General features: G+C 39.3%; 1 protein-coding gene across 1 annotated transcript in view; it reads right to left on the reverse strand.

The window, feature by feature from the left end:
- The window catches only part of LOC149258308 (putative cytosolic oligopeptidase A), a 324,987-nt gene that overhangs the window by 272,077 nt on the left and 27,929 nt on the right, over positions 1–24,981 (reverse strand). The window contains exon 3 of the mRNA XM_089415126.1: positions 23,278–23,401. Coding sequence (XP_089271252.1) covers positions 23,278–23,401 — 124 coding nt within the window. The remainder of the gene's footprint in view (positions 1–23,277; positions 23,402–24,981) is intronic.

Genomic DNA, 24,981 nt, shown 5'->3' on the forward strand with positions numbered 1-24,981 from the left:
ATATTTTGCTAGTTCTTTTGTGGTATTCTTCTTTGATATTACTCAGGAGAGTCTCAGCACGAGTCACCACCACTCTTATAAGGGCTTCTTCATCCATCCCAAGTTTATGTCCAGAAAAAAACGGCAAAATAAAAAAAAGTATAACAGGGAAAAAACCTTCCTCGCACACTCAGCCAGCAAAGAAAGAGATTTGCATAGTTCAAAAATTATAAAGGGATTATAGCCCAACCTTGATCTACACATCTTAAATTCATTTCCTGCAACTGATAATTAAAATTCCAACTATCCATATGCAGAATACTACTTATAGACATTGGAATAGCTTCATTGCCTCAATTGTTTAAGGTATCCAACACATCAAAGTAGTGAATTGTATGGCATTTCACTAAATTCTAGTTACTGCTAGTTTTATAACAAAGCCAACTTATTGCTAGCTATTGTTGCTTTCTTACCAGAGCATCGATACCTAAAACGTCAAGCATATTCCTTAATAGGTAATGGCATTTTCATAGAAGTCTATTGCCAACCTCAAAACCTTTACAAAATATCTTTTAGGAAAGCAAATGCATTTGATAACAATTCATAGTGACTCTAGGAAGTCTTCCGGTCATATATGATATGCTTGTCTGACCGACCACAACTCAGTTGAAAATCGAGCACAAGAGATTTCCAGAAGTGACCTGTTCTGTGGACTCCACTTCTTTATCGATTCATGGGCTAAAACAACATTTTGTTCTAGGGGATCCAGTGACCAAAGGAGCAAAGCTCTCTCAAAATCTCGTGTGAGTTCTGATTGCAATTGCTTCAGGCAATCTTCCTCATACAACTGAGTGTACGTTTGCCTCATTGCTCTGCGCTGCGCTGCAGTTCTGTGTCCCTAAATTTTGTTAAAATTGGCAACTAGGGCCAAGCTCCATGTGGATCATTTTATTCATGGCTAATAATATTTTTATTAGACTCCTCTCATCGAGAGGTGTAGGATTGATCTAAAGATCATCTAATTCTGATAAGTATTTATGGAGATATGAATTTATTTTGATTATGGAATTATTATCAAGCCTACCAACAACTCATGTAGGCTCAGAAACCCAATAGTCACACCTATTCGATTATCATCAGATGTGTATAAATACAGGAGGACTTTTCCTCATTTGGACTCACTTAACTCATCACATCTCTCTCTCTCTCCAACGCAAAAAAAGAATCTCATCTCTCCTGCGGAGTAGGTGACTCTTCTCTCACACGTGTGGAAGGAAGTTGCTAAACCTCAAGCTACAACTGCAAATCCAAAGTTTGACCAGCGTTGACCATCAGATCTCCTCCTCTGAACTGCGTTGTAGGTCCATCTGGACCTCCTCTGAAGGTTGCATTTTTTGGTGGTGGAATCAAGCCGATCCGACGGTCGGTTTGTGAGATATCGATTGCCCTAGTTTTGATGATGAAGCTGCTAATGTTGATGTTGCTGATCTAGGGTTTGCTACTGTTGATATAAATCAGATTTATTGTACTATTTCTCTCTGTTGAATTATTGAAGATAAAAGAAGATTTGATCAAAGGGTTCCCCCACATTGTGGGGTTTGTCCCTGGCTAGCCGCCACATCTTGTGTCTCTTGTCTTGGCTTGTTTTCTGTTGATCGTTTAATGTTCTATCTGCACTTTACTTATGCATATGTGATTGGTAATCTGTGAATAATAATAAGAAAGAGAAGTAAATTGCTCTAAGCATAGAACATACCATAAACTAACATGGTATCGAAGCAGAGGTGAAGACAAAGCCCGAGCAACAGCAAGAGCAATCACCGAAGAGAAGATTGGCAAGGCTATCCTAAAAGAACTATGGAGTCCTCATCACTCTTTCCTGTTGAAGACAAGCTCCATGAGAAAGTTGACTATCACGGATGGAAGATGTCTATCGATCTAACCTTAGGAAATCAAAGGAATGGCAAATTCAATAGCAATGGTAAAAGGAGTGCTGGTAATCAAGGAAGAGGACAACCATTCAAGAAGGCTAGAAATTCCAAGTATGAATCCAACATTGTTGATTCATTATATCAGGTCGATGAAGTCCGCTAGGTGTCATGTCTTGTGACACATCTCTTCAGTCCGAACTTTGGCATCGGAGGTTTGCCCACCTTCATTATAAAGCTCTACCCGATGTAAGACAAATGGTAACAGGGATGCCCGAATTCCGAGTAGAGAAAAAAGGTGTACGTCCGAGATGTGCCGAAGGAAAGCTCAAAAGGGGACCATTCCCCTCAAGCCAAAGCAAGACCTCCGACATATTATAATTGGTTCACTCATACATATCTGGTATGATGTCTGTGAACTCCTTGGGAGGATATTTATATTACCTTACTTTTACAAATGACTATTCTCGAAAGACTTGGATATACTTCTTGAAGAAGAAGGATGAAGTGTTCTCCTGGTTTCAACAATTCAAAGCCTTGGTCGAGAATCAAACCAAAAAGAAGATCAAGATCTTAAGGACTGATAACGAGACTGAATATGAATCTAACAAGTTTCATGACTTTTGTAAAGAGGCTGGCATCAAGAGGGAGACTACTACACCATATACTCCTGAACAGAATGGTGTGTCAAAAAGGAAGAACCGTACGATTGTGGAAGTTGTCCATGCCATGCTCCATGATCAAAGACTTCCGAAGTTTCTATGGGCCGAAGCTGCAAACACCGCCGTATGTATACAAAACTGATGCCCTCATCAAGCACTGGGTTCCAAGACTCCTAAAGAAATATTCACCGGTAAGAAACTTGACGTATCTCATTTTAGAATCTTTGGAAGCCCTGTATATTTTCATGTGCCGAAAGAGAAAAGGAATAAATTGGGTGCATCTGGAAAGAAAGGAATCTTCATGGGCTATGGTGAAAATACTAAGGATTATAGAATCTATGTTGTCGGTCAAAGGGAAGTCGTGATTAGTCATGATGTCACCTTTGACGAAAATATGGCTCTCAGCAAGGTGGACAATCTTCCAACTTTGAGGAGCTCTCAAGAAGTTGGCACCAGGGAACCGAAAGAAAAGGATGATGAATCAATACCTGATGTGGAAGAACCCATGGATCCTATTGATCCACCTGAGCCTTCCTCTAGGAAGAGGCCCTCTTGGCTTAGGGGGCTACTCGATGATGCTAAAGGACACACTGCACCCCGAGGAACCTTCCGTGAAAGTAAGAAAGCCAACAGGTATCAGGGATACCTAACCATCATGAGCACGATCATACAAACTGAGCCTTCATCATTCTCAAATGTCGTCAAGCATCAAGTATGGAAGGATGCTATGACCGAAGAATATGAATCTATTATGAAGAATGATGTCTGGGAAGTAGTTCCCAGACCCCTGGACAAGACAGTTGTCACTTCTAAATGGCTTTACAAGATAAAGCATGCAGCAGATGGAAGTACATAAAAGTATAAGGCTTGTTTTGTCGCTCGTGGCTTCTCCCAGAAGGAAGGTATAGACTATGACAAGATATTTGCACCTATTGCCAGATATACCACCATCCACTCAATCATAGCCCTTGCGGCTTCACAAGGATGGAACCTACATCAGATGGATGTCAAGAGCGCGTACTTGCATAGTTCGATCAAAGAAGAGGTCTACGTGGAGCAAGCCGAAGGATTTGAGATTTATGATCGAAAATCTCATGTATGCAGGTTGAAGAAAGCCCTCTATGGGCTGAAGCAAGCACCCCGAGCATGGTATGAGAGGATCAATACCTACTTGATGAAGCTGGAATTCACTAGGAGTGAAGCCAATCCTAACCTTTACTTTAAGGTTGAAGATGACAAACCTCTCATACTTGTGCTGTATGTGGATGACCTCTTCCTAATAGGTGCAGACCCTCTCATTCACAAATGTAAGAGGGAGTTGGCTTCTGAATTTGAAATGAAGGACCTAGGATTGATGCACTATTTCCTAGGACTTGAAGTTTGGCAAAAGCCAGGGGAAATTTTCCTATCTCAAGGAAAATATGTGGTTAAGATTCTGGAAAGATTCAGTATGGTGGATTGCAAGCCCGTAACTATCCCGATGGAGCTTGACTTCAAAAAGTTAAGCGGTAGTGCTGCTGGACTTGTTTTACGAAATGCCACCGAGTATCGTTAACTCGTCAGAGCATTAATGTTTTTAATGAACTCCTGTCCAAACATATGTTTTGCAGTCAACACATTGAGTCAACACATGGTTGAACCTCACCACATACATTGGATTGGTGCCAAGAATCTGTTGAGATATCTTCATGGCACAATCACTTATGAGTTAAGATACACCACCGGAGATGTGAGACTACTTGGATATGTTGATGTTGATTGGGCAGGCAGTGTGGTGGACCGTAAGAGCACTTCCGAGTGTTGTTTCACCTTGGGATCTGCTTCGATATCCTAGATGAGCAGGAAGCAGAAGTCGGTGGCTTTGAGCACCGCCGAGGCAGAGTATATTGCTGCTAGCATGGCCTCCTATGAGGCAGTCTGGTTGCGAAAGCTCTTCAGTGAGCTGTTTGGATTTACATTGGATACCACCGTGATCCTATGTGACAACCAGAGTGGGATTCATTTGTCAGAGAATCCCGTATTTCATGATCGCTCCAAGCGTATAGATATCAAGTACCACTATATTCAAGATATGGTGCAGCGGGGAGCTATAAGGCTCCAACATATCGGTACAGATGAACAGGTCGTTGACATTCTGACAAAGCCCCTAGGGAAAGTCAAATTCCTGACTTTCCGAGAACAACTTGGTGTTGTTCAAAGACCCTCTGATGAGGGTCCTGTATGATGCATTGAGCTCTGGGAGCTCCAGGGGGGTGCGGGGTACTTCTTGGAGCGACATATGACCACAAGGTGATTCACTATCCCCTGGTGGTGTACATATACACCCCATGGCGACAATGTAGCAGGATGGTTGGTTCTCCTGTGAGGTCTGGATGATGTGTTCTCCATGACAATTATGTAGCAGGATGATTAGTTCTCCAGTAAGGCCTGGATGATGTGTTCTCCATGGCAATTGTGTAGCAGGATGATTAGTTCTCCTGTGAAGACGGGATTGATTAAGTTCTCTTGTCAAGGCATCCTATCCATGTAGTCTGGGACTCATAGGAAGTACCTCGCATCTGATCAATGAGCAAGGAAATGAAGTTAGGGACCATAGTAGTACATATGGACGCATTGTTGTATCTACTGTACTCCCTATGCTAGGATGACCTTCCTTGATCTGGGATCAATGATACTGGTCTGGGACCAGTGTTAGGAGTTGTACCCACTATGACGCTGACTTCGGGTCGGTTGAGACTGGTCTGGGACCAATGGTACATACTTTGAGACTGACTTCGGGTCAGTGAAGGACTAGTCTGGGACCAGTGGTACCTACTATGATGTTGACTTTGGGTCGGTTGAGACTGGTCTGGGACCAGTGGTACGCACTCTGAGACTAACTTCAAGTCAGTGGAGGATGACACTGGTCTGGGACCAGTGGTAGGAGTTGTACTCATTATGACGCTGACTTCAGGTTGGTTGAGACTGAGCTGGGGCCAGTGGTACATACTCTGAGACTGACTTTGAGTCAGTATGATGCATCCTCGATCATTTCTTCTTCATCATAATTCGAACAAAAGCAGAGCAGAACAGAACAAAGCAGAGCAGAGCAAAACAGAGCAGAACAGTACAGATCAGTACATGGCACAACAAGACAAAGCAGAACAGGCAGAATAGAGCAGAGAAGGGCAAGGGTCAAGCTGTACAGGGCAGTGCATTTGATGGATGAATAGTAGCGATCGGCAGACAAATTGCGGATGGAGTTCTCTCTAGTTGAGAGGGAGTGTTAAAATTGGCAACTAGGGCCAAACTCCACGTGGGTCATCTTATTCATGGCTGATAATATTCTTATTAGACTCCTCTCGTCGAGAGGTGTAGGATTGATCTAAAGATCATCCGATTCCGATAAGTATTTATGGAGATATGAATTTATTTTGATTATGGAATTATCATCAAGCCTACCAACAACTCATGTAGGCTCAGAAGCCCAACAGTCGCACCTATTCAATTATCATCAGATGTGTTAAATACAGGAGGATTTTTCCTCATTTGGACTCACTTAACTCATCACATCCCTCTCTCTCTCCAGCGCAAAAAAGAATCTCCTCTCCTGCGTAGTAGGTGACTCTTCTCTCACACGTGTGGAAGGAACCTGCTAAACCTAAAGCTGCAACTGCAGATCCAAAGTTTGATCAGCGTTGACCATCAAATCTCCTCCTCTGAACTGCGTTATAGGTCCATCTGGACCTCCTCTGAAGGCTGCATTTTTTGGTGGTGGAATCAATGTAAAAATTTCTCATTTCCCACCCCGGTTTTCAGTTTCACCTTATTTCTTCCATATAGTTAAATGCCCTTTCCCATATCCATACATTCAACAAGCTGGAAAAAATAAATTTTGCTGAAAACACAAATTCTGGAAATTTTACAGAATGCTGAAAAATACAGAAATAAAAAATCAGCAGGTACAAACAGCCATTTAAACACATTTGAACACAGTGATTTTCTGAAAAAAATGCTTTTTACAGTGAGAAATATTCAGCAAAAAATTCAGCAAGCAAACTTTACAACTTATCTCGTTTTTTGTGCCTCACAGCAAACTGAAAACACTAGCAGACAGCAAAACAGGACAACAATAAATGTTGTACGGCCTCCTTGATTTTCGTGCCCACTTTCAGCCTTAAATGCTGTTGTACAGTCTGCAATAAATGCATTGTACGGACCCCGATTTGCGTGCAAAAAACAGCAATACGCTGTACGGATTTCCTTGGAAAAGGTGCCAACAAACTACTCGATTTCTGTGCAAACTTCTCCTTTATTTCTGTGCAAACAACTGTACGGATTTCTAGAAAATCGTGCCAAAATCTGCCTTTCACTGTGTGCTAACTCAGTTGTACGGATTTGCTAAACTACTGCCTTGCAATGTGTGCCAAGCTGTTGTCTCCTTCTCCTCCCTGTCCAGAAATCTCCCTTGCTCTCTTGCTCTCTTTCTCTCAATTTACTCATGAAAGAATGAATAACCTTTTTCCTCCTTTTCCTCCTTTAATCTAACCCTAAGTGACTTTTGAGTGATCCCTAAATCCAATGGCTGAAATAGATTGAGCTCTAGGGCTGAGATTAAATGCTCATTTAAATCTCACTTTTTCTTTTTTAATTTACCCCACTTTAATAAAGACCCACTTAGTCATTTATTTCCAAAGTCACTTTTCCTTTCTAATTTTACATTGACTTTAATAAAGTCACTTTAAAATTAGAATTTAGTAACTTTATCACTTAAAGTCACTTTTAAATTAGATTTGACTTTATAAAAATTATAAAGTCACTTTAGGAGAAAAATTAAATTCTTTTGGACACTTTTCCCTAGGCCAAAGATCAAAGCCTTAGGGAACCACCTGTCCTCCGGTACCAAATTTCAACAATCAAGCCGATCCGACAGTTAGTTTGCGAGATATCGACTGCCCTAGTTTTGATGATGAAGCTGCTAATGCTGATGTCGCTGATCTAGGGTTCGCTACTGTTGATATAAATCAGATTTATTGTACTATTTCTCTCTGCTGAATTATTGAAGATAAAAGAAGATTTTATCAAAGGGTTTCCCCACATTGTGGGGTTTGTCCCTGGCTAGCCACCACATCTTGTGTCTCTTGTCTTGGCTTGTTTTCTGTTGATCGTTTAATGTTCTATCTGCACTTTACTTATGCACATGTAATTGCTAATCTGTGAATAATAATAAGAAAGAGAAGTAAATTGCTCTAAGCATAGAACATTCCATAAACTAACAAATTTCCATAATCAACTTCTCATTGTGCCCCTATAGTTGAATGCAAATTGTTGGTTCTATGGTGTGAAATTGCTGCAGTGTTGAACATTGGTTCTGAACTATGGTTCGTCGCTGACTTGTAAAGCCGACTTGGGAACACAATTGAAGCAGTCCTGGTAACACAGTTTGGAAGACCGTATAAGGTGATTTGTTGGCTCTTTAACATCAGTGGTGTTGTTGGTTCATCACTGTGTGTTGGCAGGAAGGTATCCCATTTTTTGTGGTCGCATAAAACTCCAGTAGCCACACTCCAAGCCCGCGGAGTAGCCACACTGCCTTTGTTGTTGTCATTACTTGTGGTGTGCGTTAACACTCCTGGTTTATAAGTGTGTTGAAATTTTCTATGCATTGAATGGTGCAATCAAAACTGGTATATATGTGTTGAAGCTCTGTGAGAGGAGGGCGCAAGTTCGATTCATGATCATGAGGCATTACAGTTATGGTTGGAGTTTGGCTCTAGTAAACTGAAGGCAGAAGATTTGCATTCCTAAAAAAAAAAATTGCAATCACAAGATTGGAAGAAGCAGCCACCAAGTAGAATTGCCTTGCATGTAAATTATAGTTTTTGGATACAACATTTGATCAAATCTCTACAAAACCATACGAAGTCGATCACTCACCACTTCTCTGTGAGCACATATGTTACAATTGGTGGTTGAACCATGTATAAACAAATGAATCTTTGTCTCTGCGCCCATGTCTTTGCGTCATTTCCACAAGTGATGGTAAAGCTTGCTCACAACTTATTGTTTTGAGAATGCTTGAATTTGGTTTTGTTCATATATAGCACTAGACGTGGTCAAGAGTCCAACAGAAGCTTTCTATTCATCCTATAGTTACATCTATTTAGCAGTGGGAACTATTTTTATGTGTGCAAGCCAACACCATTTTTCTGCTTCAATTATTGTGAAATGGATCAACTTGATGATGGATTGGAGCTGTTAAAAACCTTAATTCATTCCACTGTTGATGGGATGGTAAACATCAATAGGGACACTCTTGCTGACATTAGAACCTATCTACAATATGCACAAGAAAACATTGAATTTTTGCAGCTTGAATCACACTTATAGCGAGATGAGCTACAACAGCGTAATCATCATTCTGAACTTTTTCTGTTCGGAACAATTCTCTTTTTGGGTCAGAAATTCACTCCCATCAACATGCAAAAACTAATCAAGAAATTAAAGTTGAGGCAAATTCAAGAGCAAATGTGCATGCAGATTTAGAAGTCCAGCCTACACTTCCCAAGCCAATCATCAAACCTTGGTAAGAGCATGTCCATAACAAGCACAGAACAGGTCTTGGATATGATAAGGAGGTTTCCTTTCACATTCCAGATTACTCAAAACCCATCCAGTTTCAAAGTGTTGGATTCCTTCATGACAGTTCACCTTCACATATTCCAGATTCTGCTCCTCCACATTCGCAACCAAAAGTTGTTAAATGCCAACACTGTGACCGAGTTGGCCATATGAAAGATCATTGTTTTGATCTTCATCCATGTAAGCACTGTCATAAAACCAGTCATTCTTCAAACAGATGCTTCAAAAACAAGTCTCCTGCAATAATAAAGATTCATCTTGGATGGATCGCTTCTTGGCAATGGGCTTCAACAGCCAAGAAGATATTTCAGTCATATGTTAGAACTTGTTCTAGAGTATTGAACAATCTTGCAGTTGAGTTTTCTCCATCATCTCACCTTGTATCTGACAGGGAGGGAAGTGATGGTCATCTACAAGCTTCAAAGCCACATCAAGCAAGCTTGAGTCACAACCTGCCATACCAGATTCAGAGTTGTAGCCAGAGACAAAGATGCCCCTGAGCATCCCTTCGGTTAGTGATGCCTCTTCAAAGAATTGGGGACACTTCCTCTAGTAGAAGACTTCATCTTCTTGCCAGTTTTGGAAGAGTTCCAAAAATTGCATTAAGCATTCCAGAGTTGTTGGTCATCCTTAAACCATCACAAGTTGAGACCTCCCTATTCAGGTTGAAGTTCTCCCTTTTCATGTGGGGTGAGACCTCCCTTTTAAGGTTGAAGGTTTCCCTCTTCAAAACATCACGAGCACTTCCTCTAGCAGAAGACCTTAGCTTCTTGCTAGACCTAGAAGAGTTCTGGGAACTGCACTAAGCGTTCCAGTGTTGTTGGTCATCCTTAAACCACCTCCCTTTATACCAACATTTCAGAGAGCACATTTAGCCTAGTGTTGCCATGCATTTTTGCACGTTTTGTATTACAGCTCTCTTCTTGGACTCATACATAACCCTTCGGATTAAGGGAGGGAATGTTGGACACCTAATCCTCTAAAGGTTGGTGTAGAAGTTGAACAGCCAACGGGAGTCCAAGGGACCACTTGGAATATGAAACCAAGGGTCATTCCTATGTATTATAAATATGTATCATTGTGAATAAGAAAAGTAATCTAATGTTTATCTTTCATATTACCTTCGCCATGCATGTTTTTAACAGTCCAAGGTGGAGTTTGGCCCTAGTTGCCAGATATAACATAACATGTGTCCAATTCGTTGTTCGTGAGTGTCCGAAGTTTGGGATATATGTCAAGAAGGAGTCTAATTCGTGCCTAGAGAGAATCGTAATTTTTGGACACGTGTCCGCCGAAATTGGGTTGCATTTGTCCATTTGCATTCGTTATTTGGGTGTTGTGGGATTGTGGGAATGACCGGCAAAGGAGATAAGTGTTTTGTATGATGGTGATACGCTTAACTTTCAGGGGTCATCCTCCACACCAACAGATGCATAGATTACATTGGATACAGAGGAAGAGGATACAAAAGAAAGCAGTTGTGGTATTGATGCAAAGTTTGATGTTGATGAGCTATAGGCATAGCCTATGGTCTGCTGGCAACAGCCTATGGTCTGCTGGCAATAGCGTATGAGATTCTTGCTTCTTGTTCTATGGTTCTAGGTTCTAGTGTCTACAATGTTTTGTATTTGCTATTTGCCACTGGCATTCCTAATCAAGAGTCCTTAGGACTCAATATCTATGCAATACATTTTCATTTTGATGACTTAATTAGAAAACTACAATTTATGGTTGATTTCTTATGTTTGTCCAAATGTCAATTTATCGTATTCGTCATTGATGTAGTAGTAAGTGCTAGTTGTAAACTTGTATCATTCTTAAATGATGATTGTATCCATAATGTTACAATGTACATGTATGATCGAATTTGTATCATCATGAGAATTTGTGTTTATATGACATTTCTTACGTGTCACGTTCTGGGGGATCTCTGCGTCCCGTGTCAGACTCTCGTATTTGAGTGTTTCATGCCACCTTGTCATGTGATTTAGCCTAAAGGTAGAAGACCTACTCCTCAAGGGAAGAGAGACATATCAAAAGTTCAATGTTATCATTGTCATAAATTTGGTCATTATAGAAGTGATTGTCCTGAAAGATCAAATGATAGAAAGAGAAAAGGAAAGCATCATGCTACCACGGCAAATAATGATGAACTTCTAGACAAACCTAAGAATGAAGATCCAGGTAAAAAAGATTTTTCTATTTCTCTGCTCTTATTGGTTCTACTGCAGATAGTGAAGATTTGTGGATAGCTGATAGTGGTGTCTCAAGGCACATGACTAGAGATCGAGACAACCTCACAAATCTAGTGGAAAGAAGATTATCACAAAAGGTGGAACTTGGAGACAATAACAGTTATGCAGTCATAGGCATTGGGAAGACATCCAATGCGCTGGAATCAAGTGACAATGTTCATCTTAGCAACATATTGTATGTACCAAGTTTGAAGAAGAATTTGGTTTCTATTTCTTGCTTGGAAGATAAGCGAGATAGAGTAGCATTTGTTGATCACAAAGTTCTTGTTTGGCCCAAAGGCTCTAGCATAGATTCCGCAGAATAATTGGAGTTCATGAAGAAAGGTTGTATAAACTTTTGAGATAACCTACTCAAGCACTTGCACATAATGATATTAATCCGTGTGAACATTGGCATAGAAGATATGCTCATCTCCACTATAAAGCTTTGCCTTCCTTAAAACAAATTGTTTTAGGTATTCCAAATTTGCAGGAAGAACATGAAGATGTATGTAAAGGATGTGCGCTTGGGAAAAACGTAAAGAAGCCTTTTCTAAGCAACGATAGTAGATCTAAGGAAATTCTAGATCTAGTCCATTTTGATGTATGTGGTTCGATGTCGGTAAAATCTCTTGGAGGATCTTTATATTATGTAACGTTTATTGATGATTTCTCTCACAAGACTTGGATGTACTTCATGAAGATGAAAGATGAAGTCTTTGACAAGTTCCAAGAATTCAAAGTTGAAGTAGAAAAGTTGAAGGGAAAGGAGATCAAGATCTTGAGATCTGATAATGGAGGAGAATACAACTCCACTAAGCTTGCTTCCTTTTGCAAAGAAGCTAAGATTAAGAGGGAGTTTATAGTCCCATATAATCCACAACGAAATGGAGTTGTTGAAAGAAATAATGGAACTAACAAAGAATCCCAAGGCAATGATGCATGATGAAGACCTACCTATGTTTCTATGGAATGAAGCATCCATTACAGTTAGCTACATTTAAAAGAGAAGTCCTCATCGAATTTTGGAAGACAAGACCCCTAAAGAAGTGTTCACTCGACAGAAACCACAAGTTGGTCATTTAAGAATAGTTGGTTGTCCTGTCTATATTCATCTACTTAAAGATAAGAAAAGAAAGTTTGAGCCCTTTGGAAAGAAAGGGATATTCGTTGTCATCAAAGGCCTATAGAATATATATTCCAAGACAAAAACAAGTTGAAGTTAGGAAGGATATGACATTTGATGAGAATGTGGCTTATTGGAAATGTAAGGAAGTTTCCATGAATTTTGATGAGGGTGAAGGACATGAAGCTCCCAAGGAGAAGGATCTAGGCCATCAAATCCTTCAGAGCATCTTGTTGATGATCAAGGGCAGCCAGAAGGGTCAAGCGAACCTGTGGACTCGGTCGTTGTTTCTGAAATCAAGAAAAGGCCAACTTGGTTGAGATCCACTTTGCAGGAAGTCGAAGGACATGCAGCACCACATGGCACCTTCAAGGAAAGCAAGAGACCAAAGAGTTATTCTGGTTATGCAGCATTAATGACTAATCTTATTGATTTTGAACCTTCCACCTTTGAAGAAGTAACTAGCCAGCAAGTTTGGAAGGATGTGTTAAAATTTGGGTACCAGAGGACAAGTGGTTCCCTAAGGCTTTGATGTTTGGCCTAGGGAAAAGTGTCCAAATTTATTTTTTTTACTTTTCTCCTAAAGTGACTTTATAAGTGGTAAAGTCAACTTAATTTAAAAGTGACTTTATAAGTGGTAAAGTTACATTCGAATTTAAAAGTGACTTTATAAGTGGTAAAGTTACATTCTAATTTAAAGGTGACTTTATTAAAGTCAATGAAGAATTAGAAAGTGAAAAAGTGACTATGGAAATAAAAGGCTAAGTGGGTCTTTATTTAAGTGGGTGAGTTAAAACAATAGAAAGTGAAAATTAAATGCACATTTATTTTCATCCCTAGATCTAAATGAATCTCAACCACTAGATAACCCAAAAAGTCAATTAGAGAATAAAAGGAAAAGAGAAGAGGAAAAGCTCAATTCATTCTTTCATGAGCATTTGAGAGAAAGAGAAGAGAGAGCAAGGAGAAAATTTCCGAGCAATGAGGAAATGAAGGAGAGTAGCAAGAAGACATTTTAGCAAATCTAGGCAGCAACATTTATTGGCAAGCATCCCAAGGAAAAACCATACAGTAGGAGAAAGGCACAGAAATCGAGGAAGAGGGACAGCAAGTTTTGGGCACGTTTTTCAAGGTTGGCCATACAACATTTAATGTTGTTTTATTGCTGTAAAAAAATTATGTTTTGGCTGTTTGCTAATTGGCACAATTTTCGAGGTGGAGTTCAAGCACGGAAATCGAGATAAGTTGTATTTTGTGGTTGCTGGAATTTTTACTATGTATTTCAGTTTCTCTATAAAAGCATTTTCAGAAATAAAGAAGAGCTCTCAAAAATCAGTGTTATTTTCTGTGTGTGGCTGTCATAATTTCGCTGTGTTTTATTTCTGCAATTTCAGCAGTTGTGAAATCTCTAAATTTGTGTTTTCAGAAAATTATTGTCATTTCTAGATTTTAGAATTTTTATCATGCTTGGATTTAAAACTAAATGCATGGAGTGATAAGGAAAACTGATAACCGGAGTGGGGGTTGAAATTTCTTCATGGTATCGGAGCTTGGTTGGCTGAAAAGTGTAGTTTGGGACAGCAAAGTGAAAATTACAGCAAGCTGATTTTTACACAGAAAACAGAAACCTTTACCACAGATTTGAAATTTTCAGTTTGGTAGGACAGTGAAACATGTCTTTGGGTTTGAGAGTTGAAGACGAGTTGCTAGGGCAGAACAACTACAGCGCATGGAAGGGGAGAATCCAGAGCATCTTTGAGGAAACAGAACTCTGGGGCATTATGGTAAATACCACACAAAACCAAGTAGTAATACCTACTGACCCTGTACAGTTGACAGAGTTTAACAAAAAGAATGCTAAGGCCAAGAGATTGATTCTGGAAGGAATCAAAGATCATGTCATTCCTCATGTGAGAGGAAAGACTTATGCACATGAGATGTAGACAGCCTTGACCAGTGTTTACCAGAGCTCAAATGAAAACAGAAAAATGGCACTAAAGGAGAAACTGAAGGCCATTAAAATTGCTAAGACTGACAATGCTACAGCATACCTCACAAAGGTCACTTCAGTGAGAGATGAGTTGGCAGCCGTAGGTGAGATCATTGCACCCACTGATTTGGTGAGAATTGCTTTGAATGGTCTTCCTAAGACTTGGGAAAATTTTTTGGATGGCATTGTTGCACGGGAAAACCTTCCCGATGGGGAGAGGTTGTGAGATGATTGCATTCAAAATGAGATCATAAATAACCATCTTGGGACAGCCAAACAGGTGGAGGAGGATGACAATGTGGCATTGTTAGCAAGAGGCAAGAAGGGCAGACCAAATAAGCAAGCTTCCAACAGTGGAGGCAAAAGCAAAGGTAAAGGCAAGCAGCAGAACAAGGAGGAGGACTATTCCAAAGTCAAATGTTGGAATTGTCAAAAGTTGGGACACTATGATGTTGTGCGTCTGGAGAAGAAGAACAAAAAAGGGAAAGACAAACCCATGGCAGCTTCTGCAAAGATAGAGAGATTTGATCGGGAGTTTGGGTTCATAGCTTGTGAGGCCACTAGTGCAGGATCACCAACCATACAGGTTTAGAGGGAGTGTGCATTCCCCACTACTAGCAAAGCATCTTCTAGCATTTGGTATGTTGACAGCGGCGCTTCCCTCCCTTGCCTTCTACGAGCTGTCCTAAAGTGAAGGAGAATTGTATTGAGGTGACAGTGGTGCATTTCCCATCTTGCTGCCCCAAGTTAGCACCTATGTTGGGACTTGTCACAAGGGTGCTAGTTCAAGAGGGTAACACTCCTGAAAGGATATCATCTACAAGTGCATTGGCCCTTTCACAGTGCTCAATTACACTGATGGCAAGCCCACATCTTAGTTTTCTCATTCATCCTTGGTTGCTAGCTCTAGTAGGCCTTGACATCCCCTATTTTGCCCAGTATCAAGATTTTCGAAGCCTCACCATCTTCAACACTTCCATTAGATAAACTTTTTAGCTTTCTTTAGCTAGACACCTAGTGGCTAATCTCTTGCCAACTCTTTGACCATAGTTCTTATTGTCTTTCTACTTTTAGTATTGTTGTAGGAGATGCCTTGGCACTACCACTTTGTACCAAGATGGGATGTATTTTGCCCAATATTGAGATTTCTAAAGCCTCACAATTGTCAACACTTCCATTAGATGAATTTTTTAGCTTTCTTTAGCTAGACACCTAGTGGCTAGTCTCCAGTCAACTCTTTGATCATAGTTCTTATTGTCTTTCTGCTTTTAGCATTGTTGTTGGAGATGCCTTGGCACTACCACTTTGTACCAAGATGGGATGTACCCTTTAGTTCCTTTGATATAATTTTGTGGTCTTGTCTTATCTTAACTCCAAATGATCAAAAAGATGTTCAAGAGCATAGCATAATGGATGGCAAAGATATACATGATAATAAATTTGGAATTATTTGAATCAAAACTATAACTCAATTTAAAATAGGACGTATGTAATGGTGTCTCTTCAAATCTTGACACAAGGGATTCCCAATTTCTCTAAAGATGGGTTTACCATATGAATATCTCTAGTAACCAATTTTTAGTATTCTCCGTATTAGTTATATGAAGAATCCCAACATCTCCATGAGACAAGGGAAGTTTATAGCTTGATACAAGTCAAATATGCAAGCACAACTTGTTAAAATTTGAGTTAACATGTTCTCTTCTTTATTTATTTACTTCATTATCAATATCTCACCGAGACAAAGGAAGTTTATAGCTTGATACAAGTCAAATATGCAAGCACAACTTGTTAAAATTTGAGTTAGCATGTTCTCTGCTTTATTTAGTTACTTCATTATCAGTTCTATTAGACCATAAACCATCAGTAACTAACAAAAGAACATTAAAAGTAAGAGCAGAAGACAAGCCAAACCAAAAGAACACAAAGATATGGCACAAGCTAGGGAAAACCCCCAAGATGGGGAAAACCCTTGATCAATTCTTCTTATTATTATTATCAAATGTTTAGCAGAGGAAGAGAGAGTACAATCATAGATTTGCCAATATGAGGATCAGTACCACTATCCAAGCTTCAAGGAAACTACCTCTTCAAGACTAAGTTCTGGTTAGGTTTTACTTCATGCTAATGTAACTTACTTACTCACCCTTAGTTCTCATTTCAAGGCAACGGCTTTCCTTCACAAGATTTTGTGCACTTCAGTTAGAAGATCTGGGCTAATGTATAAGCCTTTCAGTCCACCTGATCATGGAGACTAGGCCCACGGCCTAGCTATGATGACAACCAAACTCTCAGCCTTCTATGACAAGTACTGTGGTTTATCTAAACCATGTTAATAGGAGTGTGGCTTACTATTGGAGAAGAAACCCATACAAATATATACCAAAAACACCATCCAATAACCCTTGCCAAGTGCGGCTCCCTTTCTGCTCTAACTTGGTCCTAAAAAAGATGATAAATGAGCCCAAAATTATTCATAGATAAACCCAGACTTCCTCCATACTGACCTCAGCCTCCTGCCTGAGGAACTCGGCTCATGAAGAAGACTAAACAAATCCCAATCTTGCCCTTGATAACTTCACTAGAGATCTTCCTCTTCTGCGGCCATTTCGGAGAGAATAAAGAGAAAATGGATGTCTCAAATGAGAATGGAGGACACCTATATATATAACAATTTGTCCTTATGGAGGTGAAGCCAACCTTAGCATTTTGGAGCAAATTTGAATTTCAAATTTTCATTTTCCTGCCTTAATAAGGTCATGACTTGTAGAATTTCTTTTAAGTAAATAAATATTTTTCCTTATCCAAAATTTGTGATCTTAGGGTCGATTTTGGTCATCTCGAAAAGAGGAATTCAATGCCACAATAATATTCCTCAAATGAGCAGATCAAAGTGGAATTTGGCCCTAGTTTCCAATTTTAACACTACCTCTCAACTAGGAAGAATTCCACCTATCAAACCATTAGCCATTGTCACTGATCATAAAGCCATCCAGACACAATGAACCATCTTTGAATCTTGTCTCTACTTTGCTCTGCTCTGTTGAACACTAATGTAATAATGAAGAAGAATTTATCAAGAGTGAGTCACAAGACTTTACCACTCTCTACTGACAAAAGTCAGTCCAGAGGTAAAACCTCAATCAGACTTGATCCCAAATCAAGTTGAAGAACACCATGCATCCTAGCCATAGGGAGTACGGCAGTACCCAACGTGTCCATCAGTAGTGCTAAGGTCCCTAACCACTTTTCCCAACTCATTGGCCAGATGATAGGTACTTCCCATGTGTCCCAGACTACATGGGTAGGATGATACTAAACCAATAGCAGGGAAAGAATGTATCATATCTTGCTCACAACCATACATAGGGAAAGGACGAACCACATCCTACAATCACACATCACAATCACAAGTAGGGAAAGGACGAACCACATCCTACAATCACACATCACAATCACACGTAGGAAAAGGATGTACCGCTTCCTACATGCATGCCAACCAATCAAATGTAGTAAGGATCCTACACGTGGGGAAAGCATGAACCATGTCCCACTGACATGTCAACCATCGATCGTAGGGAATGAGCATCCTACATGTGGGGAAAGGATGAACCACGTCCCACCGACATGTCCACAACCAGATGCCTGAATGCATCTCTCATGGGGTATCCACAAGAGAAAGTTAACCACTCATCCTATGCATTTGTCATCAACAGTAGGGGAAGGTGAACCACTCACCCTACACACATGTAATCTGTCACAGAGGTAGGTGAACCACTCACCCTGTACACCGTGCACCTATAGGGGAAGGTGAACCACTCACCCTATGGTCATTCATAGCTCAATAAGTACCCCAAGTCTTTAGGAGCTCCCAGAGCTCAATGTTCCATCTTAACCAAAGATCCTTTCATAAAGGGAATAGTGCCAGGCTGCTTTCTGGAAATCAAGACTAGATCTTGAAGATGATACTGATGATCAGATCGTCAAATGAAAGCCTCATAGCTCCCAGCAGCATATAGATGTATACACAGCTTATTGATTTACATCAGAGATCTTAGCAGCACTTGGCTATCCTCTGCTTCTTGCATATCTTGATGAAGGAAATATTTAATTGTTCTTACTCCCTCTTACTCAGGGAGACCACAAGCCTAAGCTTGTCTTTCCAGAGTGCAAAGTGTCCATCTGGCAGCCTGCTTATCATAAGATCCATCCACTTTGTAATTAAACATGCCATAATCCTGGTAGTGTTCTTCCATAAACAGGAATGTCCCTTGCTGTACCATATAAAGTGGTATCTGTTGTTAATATGTAAGATACAGGATTTTCTGAATCCTACTCTGAAATATACAACAATGTGTGCATAAATGGCTGCTGTGGAGTTTACTTAGATGTCCATGTTGGCTGCTTTATTCATTCAGCCTCAATGGAGTTCGTAGAGTCACAGACTTCAGTCTAGCAATGATTGATAGTGCACTAGAGTCACAGGGATATCTCAGCAAACAACTGTCCAATATATGAGGCTTATCCATAGGCATAAACAGGGATCCACAAGATATATGAATGCAGACCAGCAGCTTTTAAGTGCAGGGAACAATGCAACATGGTAAGGTCTTTCCATCTTGACTTTAAGAGACAACAACATCATCTTACTATATATTTATACTCTAATTGACATATTTCTTCCATGCATAAACTTCGAGCAACCTATCCTTCTGAGGTGACAGAGATCATCGGAGTCATCAAACCCAACTGCCATAACTTAAAAAAAAAAAGTTATTGGGTAGGAAAAGTCATCAGGGATTTTGTCGCTCCCTCTGAAGCCTTGCTTCACGTGATCTTGAATCATCAAATTACTTAATTCATGATTTCTTATTCAGGCATCTATATCTTTCTTCAAGCTACCTCTGATTTCTTGCACATAAGGGTTGTTATAAGAAACTGCTTCAAGGTGCTATGCACTTTTCTTAACGGCCAGACTTCCAAGATGCTACTAACACGGTTCCATCAAGTGCTAGGCTTCTTCATACTGCCCCTTTTTAATAGTCTTTGAACTTTGATTAGAACCTCAGACTTTGATTTGAAGAAAGCTCAGATTAGAGTTGTAGACTTTACTGAAAAAGATCCTTTCCAGAGGTATTATCCTTCAACAGTTGTTATTTCTTCTATCTTAGTTACAATACTTCAAGAGAACCAGACTTATTTGAAGATGAGACAATCATAGAGCACCCTTAGATTTGTTCCTTTCCTCCAGAGGATTTACACTTCTTCATTGGTTGTCAGGCGCCTTATGTGAATGCATCTGACCTTTCCAATACTGGGAAGTATGATTACAAAGATTGCTTTTGATCTTTGATTATGATGCACTGAAATATAATAAAATGCTCAGAAAAATTTATGTTGGACTGAAATCACCACCAGGCTATAGGCTTTGATCAGACTATAGATTTGTTCCAGGTTTATGCACAGATACAAGGTGTGATCCTCCTTTCGCTGTGACTATCCTCTCGTACTCAAATTATAATTTTATGCTATTGTTCAAAACTGGAGATCCATCGTCATAGGTTCTCTTTTCGTATAGGAGACTCAGCTCCCTCTTCTTTATGATAGAGGTTTGAATGTCATAGATTGGAGTAATGGAACAGTGCTTCTTCTTTTCTGAATGATGAGAAAAGAGAAATTCAAACTACCTACAGCCAGTCTTGACATCAGAATTTCAATATGATACTGTCGTCAGTAATTTATCAAAATATCATAATTGTCTCGGACTGCAAGTATGTCATACCAATACTTCTCTTAATGTTGACTGTAAGTATGTATGTGAGATGATGCCAATGTTAACCTGACTATAAATAAAATGCCAAAATATTGTATACTGAAGACGTAATGTCAATATGGCTTCTTATAACTATACAATGTGAATCAACTTACTCGTTTGGGATGATAATACATAAATCTGAACCTGAATGCCATGTCTTGCGTATGATTCAGTCATACCAAAGACAATATCTGCTTGAAGTCTGTAGCTTTTCAAGCTGCCTTCCAAAAGTTGAAGTGTTACAAGATGTACCGGACCTTTACAAAGCACCAATAAGTGTGCTTAGATTTCATAGTTCAGAAAACAAAACTTAAGTGCCGAAGACTGAGGATGGATGATGTCCAGTGTATGACCAAGCTCGGAACATCCTTCTTCTGATCAAACTTATTAAATAGATCAAATAATGTTGGAGAAAATTTCAGAAGTTGATACTTGGCTTCTTGTTTGTCCTTCAATTTGCAGAGGTAAGGGTTCCTTCTCAATCAAGGATGAAGACTTAGAAATCCTTAAGTATTATACTTTCTTCACTCAGGTCGAGAGCTCATAATTGTTGAATAGTTGCTTTCTATACGAATCGAAGGAATATTTCCAAACAGAAATTCGGGCTTCTGAGAAAATATTGTTGATTTGATTTGATCCCCTTAAATTGTGATATGTTGAACCCAGAATTCTGATTTGATTGAAAGATAACTGGGCTTGGTGAGGGCTATTAGATTAGGCCCACAGACCTCCAGATCAGGGAATATATATGCCCTTTAAAAATCTTCACTTTCTTTAGATAAGATTTAAGCCTAGTCACAGATACTATGACTAGAAATCATGTCCATAATGAGACCTTGATATAGGTCCGAGAACAACCCTTAATGGTAGCTTTTAAAGCAGTCTCAATTTATTAGGAAAAGAGATCTGAGCCTCAGGAAACCTCCTCAAAAGACATCAGAGCAACAGCTTTAAGAAAACAGGTTCGAGCTTCAGGCAGACATCAAGGATTAACCCTTTGAGCTGTGCGAGATAAATCACAGAATTGCAGTGTTTATCCAATGAAGAGCCTTCCGAAAAGATGAAAGATTAAACCTCAAAACTCAGAGTAACATACCTCAGAATAGACTCAAATCAACACAGAAGAGAAAGACAATTTAGCCCAGGTATGCCTTTTGATCTGTCCATCATAGGAGATTGTTCATGCCTCAGAATAAAATAGGATCGACACAGTAGAAGCTTGCAACTGAGCCCAGAAATGATCTCCGAGATTCAGCCTCCAACATAAGAGTAGTCATTCTGCACCTGGCCTCAGAAGATAACTTCATAAGATCTGCATGACAGAGTGATTGCTTTCTTCCATTCTCTTGCTTGGGCTTGTCCTCATCCCAGCTCTGATACCATGTTAAAATTTGAGTTAACATGTTCTCTGCTTTATTTAGTCACTTCATTATCAATTCTATTAGACCATAAACCATCAGTAACTAACGAAAGAACATTAAATGTAAGAGCAGAAGACAAGCCAAGCCAAAAGAACACAAAGATATGGCACAAACTAGGGAAAAAACCCTTGATCAATTCTTCTTATCATTATTATCAAATGTTCAGCCAGGAAGAGAGAGTACAATCATAGATTTGCCAATATGAGGATCAGTACCATTGTCCAAGCTTCAAGGAAAGTGCCTCTTCAACACTAAGTTCTGGTTAGGTTTTACTTCATGCTGATGTAACTTACTCACCTTTAGTTCTCATCAGCGGCTTTCCTTCACAATTCTTTGCACTTCAATTAGAAGAACCCAGTCCACCTGATCATGGAGACTAGGACCACGGCCTAGCTGTGATGACAACCAAACTTTCGGCCTTCTGTGACAAGTACTGCGGTTTATCTGAACCATGTTAATAGGAGTGCGGCTTACTGTTGGAGAGGAGACCCATACAAATATATACCAAAAACACCATCCAATAACCCTTGCCAAGTGTGGCTCCCTCTCTGCTCTAACTTGGTCCTGAAAAAGATCATAAATGGGCCCAGAATTATTCATAGATAAACCGACACTTCCTCCATACTGACCTTGGCCTCCTGCCTGAGGAACTCAGCTCATGAAGAAGACTAAACAAATCCCAATCTTGCCCTTGATACCTTCGCTAGAGATCTTCCTCTTCTGCGGCCATTTCAGAGAGAATAAAGAGAAAATGGATGTGTCAAATGAAAATGGAGGACACCTATATATATATATATATAACAATTTGCCCTTATGGAGGTGAAGCCAGCCTAAGCATTTTGGAGGCAAATTTGAATTTCAAATTTTCATTTTTCCACCTTAATAAGGGCATGACTTGTAGAATTTCTTTTAAGTAAATAAATATTTTTCCTTATCCAAAATTGGTGATCTTAGGGTCGATTTTGGTCCTCTCAAAAAGAGGAATTCAATGCCACAATAATATTCCTCAAAGGAGCAGATTGAAGTGGAATTTGGCCCTGGTTGCCAATTTTAACACAACTCAATAGCATACTTCCACCAATTTTTATAAGAAACATAATTCCTAGAAGCATTCCAAACTTTCAAGAGAACAACTAAAACAAGCACAAGAGAACAACTGATAAATGATTGTCAACTAGAAAGAGTAAACTTTAATGAGATTTTACCCCTTCCTGAGAATCAGTTTGTCAATGGGAAAGAAAAATTCATCACTAAAATTATGTCATGAAGTCAAACCATAAACATTCAGATTTCATGCTAGAAAGTCAACGACATATTTCAACTAACTTAATTTTTTAATTAAAAAAGAGTTACTTCCATCTTGAAAAGGAATAATAATTTATAATATGCCACCTAAATAAGGAAAAACGTTCCATATTACAAGAATAACATGTGTTACTAAGAATTTAAGAAAAATCACAAGCAACACATTTGAACCAGCAAGTTCAGTTCAGATAAGTACCTTCAACTATCCGCTTTTGGGCTTCAGTCAGCGTTTCCCAAATAGAACCTTCCTGAATAGATTTGAATGCGTTGAAGATAGGTTTGCTTTGTCCTAGTCTCAGTTGAAATGTCACTTTTTCAGGCTGCATATTATAATAAAAGAGATCAGTATGTGCTTCTGACCGAAATTCAAATATAAGGATATAGATAACAGAAATCAACCACTTTATTCAGGGTTGTCGGAAACAGTTTCTAGTTCATATAATATGATACATCCAAAATTTTCAAAATCATGATATGATAAGATCATATTAAGAAAAGTATAGCTGTAAGTTTCACAACCAAAACAGTTTTGCAACAAACATTTCAAGTAATAGATGACAATGGTAGTTCAAATCTTCTTTTGATGAGAAATTGTATTTGGAATAGTAACACACTTTTCTGGTGCTGCTAAGTAAAGAAAGAAACAATAAAGCATTATAGAAGTTAGGGATTAAAAGTGGAAGTAATATCTCTCTATCCCACCTTTTGTTTGTAGAAGATATATTACTCCTGTGATGGATCAAGGAGGTGTACCCTTGCTCAATGAGCTAAAGCTACAGGTTGCTGATTAATGTAAAGAAGTCATCTTCACATTTTCAAGATTGGAAGATGAGGACGTTCTTTATTTCTCTCACATATTTCCTTTCCAGCAGATTGATATAGAGAATGGTTTGAAATATTTAGAGTTTCATCTCAAGGCAAATACTTATGGGAAGAAGGTTTGGTTTTAGTCATTGCAAAGGTGGAGAAGCAACTATCTATATGGTATGACTGTTGGCTTTCCCATGGACATAGGTTGATTTTAGTCAAATCTGTTTTCGAGGCTATTCCTGTATTCTGGATGTCTTTAGCCTTCATCCCTAAGGGGGTTTTAGAAAAAAGTTAGGTGATTGTGCTTCAGCTTCCTGTCATCTGCAAGGAGAAAAGAGGTATAGGGTGGGTAAGACAGAATCAGATTACCACGCCAAAAGATCACGTTGGCTGGTGGATCAAAAATATTTATATTTTCAGTAAGGCTCTGAGTGCAAAATGCATCTGGAGGTTGATTGAAGGTAAGGGTCTTTGGTGTCAAGTCATTCATCAAAAATTTATAATGCCCGACTCAATGGAAGACTGGATAAAGGTTCCTGTGAAAAATGGAATAATATTTCTCTTAGTGGAAAGCAATGGTGTTAGCCTTTCCTTTAGTGGGGCATAGTCTTGTGTTGAAGCCTGAAGGTGAGAATTGGTTCAGATCCTTGGGTTGCAAGTGCTGAAGGTCTTAGACTGTCTCAAGGGTGAAATTTGGTTCACATACCCATCTGATAGACTCACTGAGAAGCTTCACTGAGGCGGTTATTTTTTCTTAGACAGGTAGCTCATCTAGAAATGACTATTATTTAGAGACAACAGTGGAAATCAGCTATAAATATGGGTTTGGATGATAGGGATGCAATTGAATGGGAGAGATTCACTTCTGCTTTACAGGCTAGTCATGCGAGGATCAAGGATGAGGATGGCAAACTTATTTGAGGGATAAACCCAGCCAGTTGAATAGACATACCAAAAGATGGATATCAAACCTTAAAATGTTACAGTTAAGAAGCAGCATGTCATATGATCGTGGAAGCTCCTCTGGAAATCCAAATGTCCCTCAAAATCATGCATTTTTGTTTTGTTAGCTTTAAGGAATAAGATTCTC

Source organism: Pinus tabuliformis, chromosome 6 (genome assembly GCF_031772625.1).
Source record: "Pinus tabuliformis cultivar Carrire ecotype Pingquan chromosome 6, CPIR1, whole genome shotgun sequence".
Lineage (NCBI taxonomy): Eukaryota > Viridiplantae > Streptophyta > Pinopsida > Pinales > Pinaceae > Pinus > Pinus tabuliformis.